This window comes from Manihot esculenta, chromosome 5 (genome assembly GCF_001659605.2).
Source record: "Manihot esculenta cultivar AM560-2 chromosome 5, M.esculenta_v8, whole genome shotgun sequence".
NCBI lineage: Eukaryota > Viridiplantae > Streptophyta > Magnoliopsida > Malpighiales > Euphorbiaceae > Manihot > Manihot esculenta.
Genome location: NC_035165.2, coordinates 6,291,188 through 6,305,934, shown reverse-complemented (window position 1 = coordinate 6,305,934; position 14,747 = coordinate 6,291,188). Strand labels below are relative to the sequence as shown.

The 14,747-nt window shown below is 27.2% G+C and overlaps 1 protein-coding gene across 1 annotated transcript; it reads right to left on the bottom strand.

Moving 5' to 3' along the window:
- Nucleotides 1-141: 141 nt before the first annotated feature.
- On the bottom strand, nucleotides 142-6,400 carry LOC110614866 (ent-copalyl diphosphate synthase 1). Its single transcript, XM_021756549.2, has 15 exons — nucleotides 6,053-6,400; nucleotides 5,327-5,413; nucleotides 5,093-5,181; nucleotides 4,704-5,007; nucleotides 4,411-4,594; nucleotides 4,052-4,266; nucleotides 3,842-3,962; nucleotides 3,639-3,751; nucleotides 3,315-3,541; nucleotides 3,104-3,219; nucleotides 2,571-2,669; nucleotides 2,237-2,488; nucleotides 1,134-1,254; nucleotides 814-1,011; nucleotides 142-485 (listed from the first exon to the last, which is right to left on the bottom strand). The coding sequence occupies exons 1-15, from the start codon at nucleotides 6,153-6,155 to the stop codon at nucleotides 273-275; spliced, it is 2,442 nt and encodes an 813-aa protein (XP_021612241.1). The 5' UTR covers nucleotides 6,156-6,400; the 3' UTR covers nucleotides 142-272.
- Nucleotides 6,401-14,747: the final 8,347 nt, after the last annotated feature.

Below are 14,747 nucleotides of genomic sequence, written 5' to 3'. Positions count from 1 at the left end.
ACCTCTACAGGTCACGGGGATGATGAAGCTTGGCAATGGCATTGGCAAATATTTTTCCTTGGAGGGTATGTTTCATTTTTTAGTTACAAACCCATTTTAGAATATCTAATTTAAGAAGGAAGTATCATCTTGAATTGCATATACAGCTCCATAAACAAATGAATTTTATTATTTTATTATGTATTTGATTAGTTTTTATTGGTGTAACTACTTTCTAATGATTGATACAAGAATATGCATAAATCTTGCCCAAAAAAACATCAATAAATAAGTTAGTACACTCTTTCAAACAGAACTTTAGAAATGTGATAGTTGATGGTCCCAGGATCACATATGGCAGTGTAGTAAAAACTCTTAGCCACTGTAAAAAATGTTTCCTTTATGTTGGAATCCATTCCATCTGAGGAGTTTTGGATCACTTGCTGCATCAGCTCTTGCATTTCTGTCTCTATTTCTGTGGTTGTGCTTCTTTTGTTGTCATTTACCTGAAAAATTTTCATAATAAAAATATATATTTGATTAAATATAGAAACAAACAAAAGCCTATGCAGCCCCACCCCTACAGATCCCATCCACAATTTTAATCCATCTTCCCCATAAAAATCCCAATTTAGTTTTGGAAGCCCTGTCAGAATCCATTGAGGGTAGTTTTTGCTGTCTCATAAGATTATGAGGAGATGATAAAAACCACCTTGGATGGTTTGGAGAAAAAAAAAAAGACCATTTTGATTTTATTTGTAGGGAATGACCTCAAGATTCTCAAAGCATTAATTGTACACTGTTTTTGATGAGAATATGATGAGATGTACTGACCTTGTTCTTCCTGTAATGACCAAGTTGGTAGCATATTCTATTTGTGAGTTGAAAGAGTTTTTCATATTGAGAGTGACAGCTCAATAGCTCCTCTGAGATCCACCTTCCTGCTGCCAGATTTATTGTTTTTACTATCAATTCTGCTTCTCCTTGATGCCTGTCTCCTTCCTCTTCCCACTTGAGTAGCCAATTTTGCCACTGTATAATTATTTAAATTAATCAAAATAAATAACTCTAGGACACTGAAAAAAATAACTTTAGTACACTGAAAACATAACTAACGGACAGAGAGAAAAACAAAGCTTTTATTTGTAACTCACAGCATGACGTAAACTGTGGCTAATGTCCCTTCCATGAGCCACCAGTGCGTCCAAAGAGACATCATTTAAGGTTCCAAGCACTATCCTGACAAGTTCCTGCCTTGTCTTTGCTTCCATTGTCCTGCAAATCAGTACATATCTCTTCTAAATGAAAAAAAATACACTATACTTTAATGTAACTCTATCCAATATGAAAATAAGTTTAATAATCATCAAATTAAATAATTATATTTAAAATTATACAAAATTAATTCATACTCTGTATAACTTTACCCATTAAAAAAAGTTCTCATAATTAAGATATTTGCTACAGCTAATTGTAATAAAAATATAAGGATTAAAGGGTAATTAATAATTTTTATCTATTTGGTTATCTACTTGCCTACCCACATAATAACATAAAAATTTAATTCTTTTCTTTTCAATTATATAGTAGAATGGCAACGGGTCGGGCATTTTTAAATACTCAATCCGACTGAATTCGAGTAATTATAATTAAATTTGAGATGAATTTAAATTTAAAAAATAATATTAGTAACGGATTCAAATTGAATTTAAGTCGTTTTTCGAACTCATTTATATAAATAATTAATTTAACATAAAATTATATATTTTTTAAAAATTTAATTTAAATAAAAATTATTAATAAAAATATTTTTTATATAAATTATTAATTAAAATATATAAAATTCAATCTATTTAAATAAAATTTAAATAATAATAATAATAATTAAGTTTGAAACGAATTCCAAGAATTTATATTAGTTTTTTAGAATACCTTTACACCCTAATAAAGATAGCTAATAACAATATTATAAAAAATATTAATTATATATCTGATGCATGTATGTATTGTATATGTTTCTGTTTTTTATGTGTATTTTCAATGTATTTTCAAGACAGACAAAATCGTATTGATTCTCTATAAAGTGGTATTGATCATTTTCCAATACCGGATGCCATTATCTCTTTATACTGTTTTTTATGTTTCTCTATATTTTATATCTGTATTCAACATAAGACAAGGAGTATAATTAATCACATAAAATAAAGAATGACACATCCAAGGTTGTAATGCTAAATGTATAGATCAATGTGAATACCTTCCATTTACAGGTCCTCGTGCTTCAGCACCGTTCTTGAATTCTTGCACAAAAGCTCTCCTCTGCTCAATGGAACTGTTGTTCTCATCGAAGTAAGAGTCGATTGTCTCCAGCAACACTATGGTCTTAGCCCATGCAAGCCTTTCTTTCGACCTTTCTGGCTCAAAAATGCTGGCTGCTGCAAGGAAATAGCAGAAGAGGAGCTCTCGTTTGCTTACACCAAAATCTCCCAGACTGCATTCTTCGTACCACCTGTGTAACTTAGCTTTTAGAAGATATTCATCATGTACTATTAAAATAAATTTTTAAAAAAACTACTTATTTTATTACTTACTTTTGAAAATTATCCCACTCAATACGATGCAATGCTTGGCAGCTGTTGTAGTCAAGTCTTGCGAGCTGGAGATACTCATTATTGTTCACATATGGCATCCTGGGTCCAAAAACAGATAATCAATAATTAATTTATTTGAAATTAGCAACCTGCATTTTTTTAATTATTGGGTATTTTTCTAAGAGAAAATTTATTTCAAGAATTAATATTTTTATTTAAGAAATTAGGTATATGTGGAAAATATATTTAAATGTGTGAGACAGTAAAGTCCAACTATCCCATTTGAAAAATCAAGAAAAAATCAAGAAAAATTACAAATTAAAACCGCCTGGATTGACCGTTTCCGTTGGATTATTTTAATTATTTCTTTTCATTATCTTTATAGAAAAGGATAAACTTTTCTAGGGTCAACATAGGAATTTCAAGACATGGTCCTGTGAACTTAAAAAACTTGAATTTATCCGTGAAAAAAATTAGATGAGATTTCTTTTTTTTTTATTTTAAATTCGATAAAAATTCGAATATTAATATACCTGTAAAGAGTCTTGCCAATCCAGACGTCATCTTCGCCACCATACTGTTCTATGTAGAACCTCGACTCCACTCGAGGCAAATTCGCGTACCATGGAACATCCAATGAATACTCAACCTGTTAAATTTTAATTACAATTAATTATTTCTTAATTGCATATGCAATTGGGCAATGGTAAAAATTTAGGATTAATGGCGATGAATTAATTATACCTCTCCTGGTAAATCCTTGGTGATAATCCATTTGTCCAGTACTTCATTAGCAGCTTGCTTTTCTTTTAGAAAACTGGATGAAAATTCCTTGGCTTCCTCCAGGATTTTCTCCCCTGGAAACATCACCTGTGAAGCTCTATACAGGTTGAACATTCCGGTGACGGCCTGTGTTGACTGTCCGGCGAAGCAGAAGAAAGTATCACCTTTCTTAAAATGCTTGAACACATCTGCCGATCACGTAACAACACTATGAGAATCACTGTACCATAAAAAGAATATACACATCGCATTAAGTTTTTAGAAATATTTATGCTGTGGATTTACCAGCAGAAACTTCATGGCCGTATAATCTAAGCATTCTGAATCCCATTGCTGTGTCGTCAATATCATGAACTTCGGAGTTTCTTGCCCAGCAGATGCCGTCTTCTCTCCAATATCTGGAAAATTCAATAAGTGCCCTTTAGAAAAAAGGAAGATAGGCTTCTTCTCATTTTATACATTTCTTCAAACGCCATTGGAGACTATACCTGGCAACATAGTTAATAGATTCTTTAAGCTCTTCCTTGAAGTATCTTGAAATTCCAAGGCGTTGCAAGCGATCCACAGCCCAGATGTGCTCGAATAGGTCAACCGGGTAAACATTTGGTACTGAAAAATGGCGAAAGTACAAAAAATTAAGAATGTGGAGAGTGAAACTAGGATCTTTGTAGTTGAGGATGAACAAAAGGGAAATTTACCTCCCCCTTTAAATCGTTGGACTATTTTGTTTAAATATGACAAGCAATTTTCATCTTTAGTTTGCATGAGTGCGTAGGCAGTGGAGGATGGAGAGAACAAGAATGACCCATCTTGGCTCTGCAATTTCAGAAGCTTTTCCCAGTCGAGACCTAGCATTCCTTCCAAACTATGGAGTAGTGTGGTGGGCACTTTGTGCATTATGTCCTTTGGTATCCTATCCCACATACAAAATAATTACAAGATGAACCAGGGACCTATACTTTCCAAAAATTTTACAAGATGGATGCCACTTTGTTTCAATTTTTATATTAAAATATAGAAGAATTCCAGCCAAGAAGTTTTGAGTTGTGAAATTTACTTTTTGAGCTTCAGATTTCTGCTGGCGTAGATCTCTTGGAGGACTGGAGAATCCTCGGGAACTTCAATATCTAATTTCCTTGCCAGCTCTATAAGTGAAGGGAAAGCAACTTCAAATCCGATAGGCATGTGCTCAGCATTCTCATCTTCAAGCTTACACAAGTTCTCTTTAAAATATTTCATTCCTGATGATGATCACATATAGTAAAATAATTAGCTTAGCAAGCACGTTTAAGATTACTTAATTAGCGTGAAACTAGTCATAACTGTGTTTGCCATTGTAGATTATCGTACCTTTCTCACACTTGTCTGGATGTATATTCCATGTTTTCAAGGCAATAACACAAGCTAGTGTATTGAGTATCCTGTCATGCGCAGTAAAAATTTCTGCATCGCCCCATGATCCATCTGAGAGCTGATTATTGGCTATCCATTCAAGACTAGATGGGAATTGAGGAGCACCACTTCCATTAACATCTTCAACAAGAGCAACCCATGCGGTGTCATAAGCTGAAATGCTTATCTCTCCATCCTCCATTGAATCCAACATAGATTTAATGCTTTGAATGCGCTTGATGATCTCAGTTGATATAGAAACCTTCATTTACACAAAAACCATACAATTAAATTTTACATCTTTTTAAGTAAAAGTCCTTGAGTTTAAAGAAAATCTTTCAAATCACCTTAGAAACTTTCTCTTGAATGTCATCTTCCACAATCTCATGCCACTTTATCACTGGAGCTCCATTCTTTTGAAAGACTTCTGGGTATTCTGCAAGATATTTTTTTTTTACTAAGTATGGACAACAAACTTATCTAATAACAAGTATATACACACGATTTTTTTTAGCTTTTGTCGTTATGTTTCTGAGTAAAAATGAGAGAGAGAGAGAGAGAGAGAGAGGGTGGTATAGCACCTTGTGTGCGAGAGTTGGATATAGCACTGCATCTTGGGCGAATATCAACGTTACCTCGTTTGTCTTTAGCCCCGTGCAACCAAACACCTGCAAAAACAGTGATCATCAGTTCATGGAAGTGAGATCATTTACTTTCCTCTGTTTTCAATAATTAAATCTGTTAAACTTTCGTGTAAATTATCAAGAAAAATTACTGAATAAAAAAGAGTATTTGCCCTCTCCGGAAGAAGAAACTAATGTATACTATAGATTCTTTCTTATTAGGAGGTTGGAAATTAATGCAGACTTAAGAAAGATAACAAATGCTGTATATGAATAAAAAGGAGGCGGCGAAAAAATCCAATCTTTATTTCTCACTTCTTAGAAAAGAAAAGGAAAAAGAAAGAATCGTATTAAACAGTGTTCTGGCTTCAGTGGTTTTAGAGAGAACTTGTATTCATGATCAGGAATAGAACAATTGTTTTAACAGTGTGGTTTGCTTCTAATAAATCAAGCAAAATCTTCCACGATAAGAGATTTGATCGACAATGAAAGAAAAGGTTGACAGTCTTCAAAACTAAAAGAGAAGGGCCACAAAAGCTTATCTTTATTACCAAAACCGGGGAAATATTTGTGGGTTGGATACGAAAGGAAAGAAAAAGATAGACAAAATATAGTTGGGTTGTTGTTGGCTAGCCAGCTAGCAACTTCCATCATTAGAAAAGGAAAAAAAGGGAAATACCATACCTGAGAAAAGCAAGGGACGGTGGCGGATGGCGGAGAAAGAAGAAGATGACCGTGTGGTGGCAGGAACGGTGGAGAAGAGGTGGAAGGATTGAGCAGTAGACATGATGATTTCTTTAAATTATAATTTCTTTTTTTTTGCCTCTTACTTCTTTTTTAGCTTAGAATGAAGGGAGAGGAATGAAGAAACTTAGCCAAAACAATGGGGTATTTAAAAGTAGAGAGAGGGAAGCAAGAAGACAGAATCGATTTCCCAAGAGATTCCCGCTATAGGTGCATGGGATCTCTATTTCCCTTGGGGGCAAACACGTCTTTTCCTTTCTTTTTTTTTTCTTATTCTCTCTATTTTTTTTTCCTCCCTCGTGTCTGGTCGTTCTGCTCAATGCTGAGTATATGTAGGAAAATGGCGGTGCCACTATATACATGGCCCACCTGTGGCTCCACATTTGTGAATATTTTTCCATATATATAAAAGAAATAAAATCTGGGCAACGTTGATGATGATATGGCAGGATGATTTTCTAATTTTCATGGTTTTTTTAAAAAAATATATTAAATATAGATATATTTGGAGGTGGAAATGGTATGGTCGTTCTTGATTGGTGGCTACTGGCTAGCGCTTCTGAGTATTCAATTGCAGACTTATTTTACTGAGAATTTTATATTAAATTCTTTTTTTGTTTTTTGAATGGTGACATAAATAACCACGAGAAGACCAGCAATTGGAGAGGACTTGCGCCTAATCTCGGGTCATAGCTAGTGGGTCAAAGAAGTTGTCCCGTAGAAAATCACACTCAAGAATTTGTACTCTTTTACCTTATGCTGCCAATATACCATATCTTTCAAATATTTTGTGCAACCATTAAAAAAAATTATATAATTTTTTTTATTCAAAAAATATTACTTTTTTCATTTTATAATTTTTATCCACTCTATTTTTTTATATATATTAACAAATAATTTTAAAAATTATGAAATAATAATAATAGAGTAAAATAATTTTACAATTTTCTTTGCATATTTTTATAATTAGTTATTGATTATTACCTGCAACAATAACAGTCAATTATGGCGTATCAGTAAATACAACAATAAAATCGAGTAAGCACTGAAACTGAATTTTTTTATTAATATGTAAATTATACGTTTTTTTTGTTTTTAATTTTTTAAAAATATTTACTTTTTCGCAATATAACAAAATAATATTATTTATAGAAACAAAAATTTAAATTAATTTTCAAGATTTTTATTTCTCTTTTTACCCTTTTTCTATTGTTCACGTGAACAGTGTTTTTCTACCTTTCTATAAATTACTTACCATACACTCACATTACCAAACCAAGAAACATCGTGTCTTTTTATTATATTTTTCAATATTTTTACTTCTTAGATAAAAATGCCATATCTTCTAGTACTCTATCCCCTCATGTTGTGCTGCCACGCGTCCAAATACCATTTTCTTTAACCTACATTTTTTATATTTATAAAAATTAAATAGATAAATAAACTCATATACACATTGCTTTTTATTTACTTTTTAAATTATTTGATTAAATTATTTACTTTTTCTGCATGATACTCAATTTTTTCTCTTTGCTTTTGGGTAGAAAAACATATTATAAAAAAATTAATTATAATGATAAAATTTAATTCAATAATTATAAAGTTTACTTCTTTAATTATCTTAATAATTATAAAAGTAAATTATTTCTTAAATGAAATATTGAAAAAATATATATATAAGGTAAATAATCAGGAATGTATTAAATAAGTTTGGACAGGTCAATCATAATAAATAATTAATTAATATTTACCTGCCAATTATATATCGACGTATCAAATTTTTTATTATTTATATATTCACAAATATGGTAATAAAATCTTATCTTAATTAATCTTAATATGGCAATAAATTTCTCTGAAAAAAAAAAGGACAGGTGTAAGATTTTGCAATCCAACGAAAGAGGAAAATCCAATCATTTTTGTCAATACTAGAGGCAAAGCTGCTGGCTATTTCTCTCACTATATATTCTTTTTTTTTGCAGTTATCCATATTAAGATTTTGAAAAAACATAATTCAAAATTATTAAGATTTTTTTTTTTTTTACGTTCTCGACCTTTACGTGCATGATTCAATCATTTCATTAATAAACTTTAATATCATAATATTAAAATTATCTTTAAATTTTTGTGATATCGAGTTGATTTCAAAAATATAACTGTAAAATTTTCATTAGGGATAAAATTGGAGCCAAAGACGTATTAATAAATTACTATAATTTATTTTTTTTAAATATAATTATAATAAATTGAAAATATTTTTATTAATTTAACATATATATATATGACTTTTACATACAAATCTTGAAAAAAAATAATAATTTTTTTATGACTGAATAAAAAATAAATTTAATTAATATCATTAGGGAAACACGTGACTTTGAATGACCAAAAAATAAAAAATTATTACCAGACCACATATTTTGACTCAAGTAGCTTGACTAAAAAGAATTGAATATATAATTTAATTATTAATAATAATGGCCAAAGAAAAAAAGAAAAATCAGACAGTTGTGAAAGCAGCACGTCGAGTTATCCACTCCAACACCATGAGAGCAGATTATGTAATAAACAGTTAAAAGATTTGGTTAGGACACATGATAAACCAACAAAAGAAATTGTCTGTATGACCTTTTCTAAAGATTATGTTTCATTCTCTGTGTTTGTTTCCACCATGGAATTTCTCTCTCCCAACTTCCATTGTTTGATTCTTGCTTTTCTTGTTGCTTATTAATAAGTTTTAGTCGAAGTTATTTTAAAATTTTAGAAATTTTGAATTTAAATTATATATATGTTTAATTTTGAGAAGATTAATAGACACACTCCACATAAGAATATTAGAAAAAATCTAGCAAAAATAAACCCTAATAATTTAATTTGGTATTACTTGTAGATGTGACTCATCAACTTTTTTAAAAATTTGACACTTAATAAGTTATTTTGATATTAATATCACCATCTATGAAATTCGTGTGATTCATTAATTTAATAATTAAATATGTCTAAAAATTAATTTAAATTTTTTTATATTTTAAAAATTATTACATTCATAAATTTAACTTGATGATACGTATATCTAAATAAATCTGAAAAATTTACTCTCTTAATTATTAATTTTTAATTTTTATTTAAAAAAATATTTTAAAATTTATTCATTTATAATAATAATAATAAAATTCGACTTGGGACTGAAGCCATCGTAATAGAAGTCTCTTACTGAAAAATTTTCTTTAAATTAGAAAGTATTTATAAAAAAAAATAATTAATTATAAATGTTAATTAACATTATTATATTTTTTAAAAAAATTTGTGTGGTAAACAAATTTGGAATTATGATTAGAAGTTTAAATCTAGTAAATTAAATTATTAAGTACGATCGGAAACAACCCAGACGTAGAGTTTGCGTGGAGTTCTCTATTTTGGAGAATCGACATATTAATTTTGCGTTCATTATTATTACGATTTTTTTGTTTTTTATTTTATAAAAAATATATAATTTATTTATTTGATAGTATTGTGTTTTTATTTTTATTATTTATTAAAAAATATTTTTAAAAATAAAAAATTAAAAACTATAAATATTAATTTTCTTATTATATAAACCATTATTTTTCTTCATAATTCATATTAAATTATAATTAAAAAATTTAAAATTTTATCTTATCAATTAAATTAATATTTTTAAATATATATTTATTCATTAATTTATAAAGTATATTTTTATTTTATATTATAAAAGAAATTTACTATTTCATATTTTTTATATTAAAAAATTTATTAATTAATTTATTATTTATAATATAAAAAATTATTAATTAATTGCTCAATATATATATTTGTATGTATTTTTTTTTTAAATAAAAATTAGAGATCGAATGATAGAATATGAGACATTTCAAATCTATTTAGATGAACATATCACTACATTAAATCTGTAAATGCATACTTGTATATATTTTTAATACATGAAATACAATAAAAGTTTATTAAATACTTATTAACTTATAAAATAATATAACTAAATATTTAATCATGTTATTAATTATTTAATAACAAAAATCATTAATAATTCACTTACTTTAATTCAAATATTGCAGAATTTACTTTAAAATTTAATAAAATAATAAAGTTATTACCGTCTAGTATAATTTAGTCAAAAATTTATTTTTTAGTCAATTAAATTAAAATTACAATCAATAATTTTTTTTTTATGAGTCATTCATGATATGAATATTTTTCATTTAACCATAATAAATTTTTTATTTTTATAAATAAAAAATGGGATTGAGAACTCAACTTGGCACGTTTTAGATCCCAAATATATATTTTGATCCTGGTGAGATCCGAAATATTTGCTTAGCTGCTTCACCACTTATGGCTAACTGCGCCCTGTTTTTTTATTTTATTTTATTTTATTCCCTCTAAGAACAACTCATTAATTAATATATTAATTTTAAAAAATAAATTAAAATTATTAAAAACATTAATAATTTGTTAATAGCGATTCTGTTATTGATAAAAAAATAATTAATAAATATTTTTATTAGATAAAGTCAGATTAAATAAATTAAAATAAATAGTTTATTCTTTTTTATGCCCTAATGCATAATATAGTGATATATAACTGAAATTTTTTTTTATGTTATCATCGTAAGATGTGAACTTTTTTTATTTATAAAAAATATTATATTGTAAATAAAATAATCTTGATTAATGATCCATGACTTTATGAGTTCATTAATAATTACATATTAAAATAATTTTAAATTATTTTTTTATTTGATAGCGAATTATAGTGTGAATAGTGCATATAGTGAAGTTTTTAGTATAAATCTTATTGATTTATCTTCATTTAGTATTAAACTTCTTTTAAATACTGTATAAATATTTTGTATGAATATTTTTCATGATCGTATAATAAATTAAAGGTTCCATCATATGTTTTTCAAAAACAAAAGAAAAAGAATGGCCAACACGTTTCGCATGTTCTGGTTATTCGTTTTTCTCAATAAAGGATCCAAATATTAATGGAATATGGGTGCATCCCTTCTGACTACATATTTGGCTTCGATATTAGTATTCAAGTAAAAAATTAATTTAAAAAAATATAATTAATAAATTTTTAAAAAATAATATAGTCAAAATAAAAAATACAATAGTTGAATAAATTATCTTCTTAATATTTATTATTAAAATTATAATTTACTGAACCACTGAATTTAGGCAAGTGGTGAGAAGTCATAGCTGTTGCTTCAAACTCCGACGTCAGTGTTTGAATAGCATGTGATTATATTCATATTTAATACGCTAATTTTGGTGGCTAATTAATACATGTATTATAATCTTAAATTAATCCATGACGGCTATATTACTAACTATCTGGGAAGTTTCCTGGTGGTGTCTCATTCTCAAGATCTCTGGTCACCATTGGCTTCTATATATTATTTATAGTCAAACCAACGAGTTCAAGAATTACTAAGAAAATAAGAGAAATCCGCCTAGCCTGCACTGATTGTATTGGTTTAGACACGTGGGATTGAATCCCTCCTCCCCTTAGTCTAAACTGTCCTTGGGATCAAATTTTCGAATGCAATGATGAATTCTCCTAGTACTATCCATGATCAAATTTTCAACTAAATGACTTCTAGAACATTTATTTTCTTTATTTTTTTTCAAATTTTTACTTGATTAAAATCTTAATAGAGTCAAACTAATTAATGGACTAGTCAAGTGTATGATTTTTTTTAATTATGATTTGAATTAATAACTTTGTAATTTTTTTTAGGTTTATTGGCTAAAAATACTCTATTTTACAAGTATTTATACATATAGTCTAAAATTTTTAATTTTGAATAAAAAACTCTAATTTTTAAATTTGTTATAATTATAATAAATTTTTAAATTAATTTTAATTATATTTAAATTAACTGTATCATTATTTTTACTATTTTAGTTAATACTTAAACTCTTAATTACCTAAAATTTTAAATTAAAATTTTTATTTAAGTATAAGAGAATTAAGTATTTTAATTATATAATTTAAGAAATTTATATAATTAAGATATTAAAATTTTAATTAAAATTTAATTTCAGATAATTAAGTTATTTATTTAATAAAAATAATAATATATGACATACGGTGTAAATTAATTTAAATTTGATTAAAATTAATTTAAAAAATTACTATAATTATAACAAATTCAATATTTAAGAATTTTTTATCTAAAGTTTAGACTCAAAAATTATAAAATTATTATTTTTTGAACCAATAAATTTTTTTTAACCGATACAAATAAATTATATTTCAGTAAAGTTTAAAGAGGTACAAGGTACAAAGCTCGTATGGCTATGGAGAGGATTACAAACAATTGATCTACAAACTTAAAATAAATAATAACATATAGAAACAAAACCAAACAATTAAAATCCAATAAAACGAGCCAACCAATTCAATCAAATTGGACCAACTCGATACTAACAAACACACTTATGCTGATTCCACTGCATTTATCGATTCGTCATCATTCTTTGCAGACACGAAGATCAGAAAAAGGAGACAAAATAAACTACAAGCGAATGAAAACGGAGCTACCACCAAAGCAACAACAACAAAAACTAAAACTAATAAAGACCACATGCACGGAAACATCCATAGAGCAATTGCACTGTTTCAACCACAATCAAAGGAGAGAGATGCATTAGAGAGACGATGCACTGCTAGACGTATCGATACAGTCATCAGAGCAAGATGAAACTCTTCCCGAAAGCGAGATCAAAAAGCACCTCTCAACTAATTTCATCAATAATAATTGTTAAAAAAGATTAATTTTTTAAATTATATGAGTTTTTTTTTTAATATTTCAATGTGTTTGATGTAAATATTAACCCTTTGATTAATAATAATAAAAAATTAAAATAAATTATAAATTTTATATTTTTAATATTTAGATTTAAAATAATAGTCATGAATAAATAAGAAATAAATAGAATAAATGTGTAAAAATAGTAAAAATACCGATTGTTAACCTTTTAAGCACTGTTATTAACCAAATTGCTTAGTTTTTATGAGTATTTTTTAAAATTTTAATTTTTATATATCGTGAATTATATGTGTATATGCATTTGTTTTTAAACGATAAATTTATTAAAAAAATACAAAATTTTTCTGAAAAACCTATTATATATAAAAGAGTCCTTTAAGATGAACTTTATACTTAAATTATGAATAATTTGGTTACCCTCTTTTTTCGTGAAAGAGAGAAATTGATACAAAATGTTGAGATAAAACCAAAGTGCCCTTCAAGAGTCCTAAGCTATGCTAGGGACCTAAGCACCTTTGCAGCAATCAATGAGCAGAATCACTGTCAACAATAATTTTCGAAAAATTTATATTTTTTACTTTGCAATGAAATTTTACAAATGACGATATCGATTTATAAAATTTTAATTATTTATTTACAATAATAAATTTATATCGTGAATAGTTTGGATTAATATTAGTCGATTTTTATTCATTTTACGAGCGAAACATTAAGTTTCAATATACGTTATATAGTTGTTATTTTCTTTTATTGAAAAAATTATTTTTTAATTTTTAAATTTAACATAATTTTATAAATTAATATTTTCATTCTTGAATTTTAATTATGGGAAAGTTGAAATCAAAATTATTATTAATATATGAAATGACTATAATACTTTTAATTACCTTTGAAAAAAATTCATAGAATCCAATCACTTCCACATTTAAAACATGCAGTACTCGACAATCTTTCTTTTTATCATTGCATCAAACAAGTTGCGTGCAATCATTCCACATTGCCACATAAAGTATAAAACCAGTTCAATATCATTAACCAAAATATATCACTTGCACATCTACACTCTTCTCCTTCAACACACATTTTGCCAATCACCATTTCATTTCATACTCAAATAGAGAAATTTCTTACACACTCGATCAGGTTTTTTTTAGACCTTTCATAAATTAAATCGCTAACTCAAATCTAAATCCACTTCCATACGCGCAAAGAAATAAATTAAATTTATATAAAACTGAAACAATCAATATTCATAGAAAGTCTTTCTTCTCAATTTCATTTATTTTTATTTCATCTTAATTGAATTACTCTCCATTTGGTTCTAATAATAAAAATTATTTTAGAGGTTTAAACCTAATTGAATAGTGAAAAGCATAATTTAAAATAATTTTAAGTGGTTTCTTTTGATAATATACGGAATAATTAAACAATACGACCGTTTGTGTTTTATAATTTTTTCAATACACGTGGGAAGCGCCGTAGAATTTTCACCAGTAATGGGTCTTCTCATGCTTATTGGTCTTACTCGAGTTCTGCGGCTGCTCAACTTTGTGCCATCAAAAGAGAAAAAAAAAATAATATAAAGATGAAATCACCTTAATTTTAATGAAATTAAAATTTTAAAATAAAATATTTATTAAAAAAAAAAAAGAAAAACACATTCGTTGATTACATTAAATTTTAAAAATTATAAAGTTTTTTTTAAAAAAAAAATATGAAAAGTGGATTCAGGACTCCAACAGGGCACGTGTTAGATCCGAAATATATGGGTAGCTAGTCTCTTTTTAGTTTTTACCAACGGACGGATATGTAATATG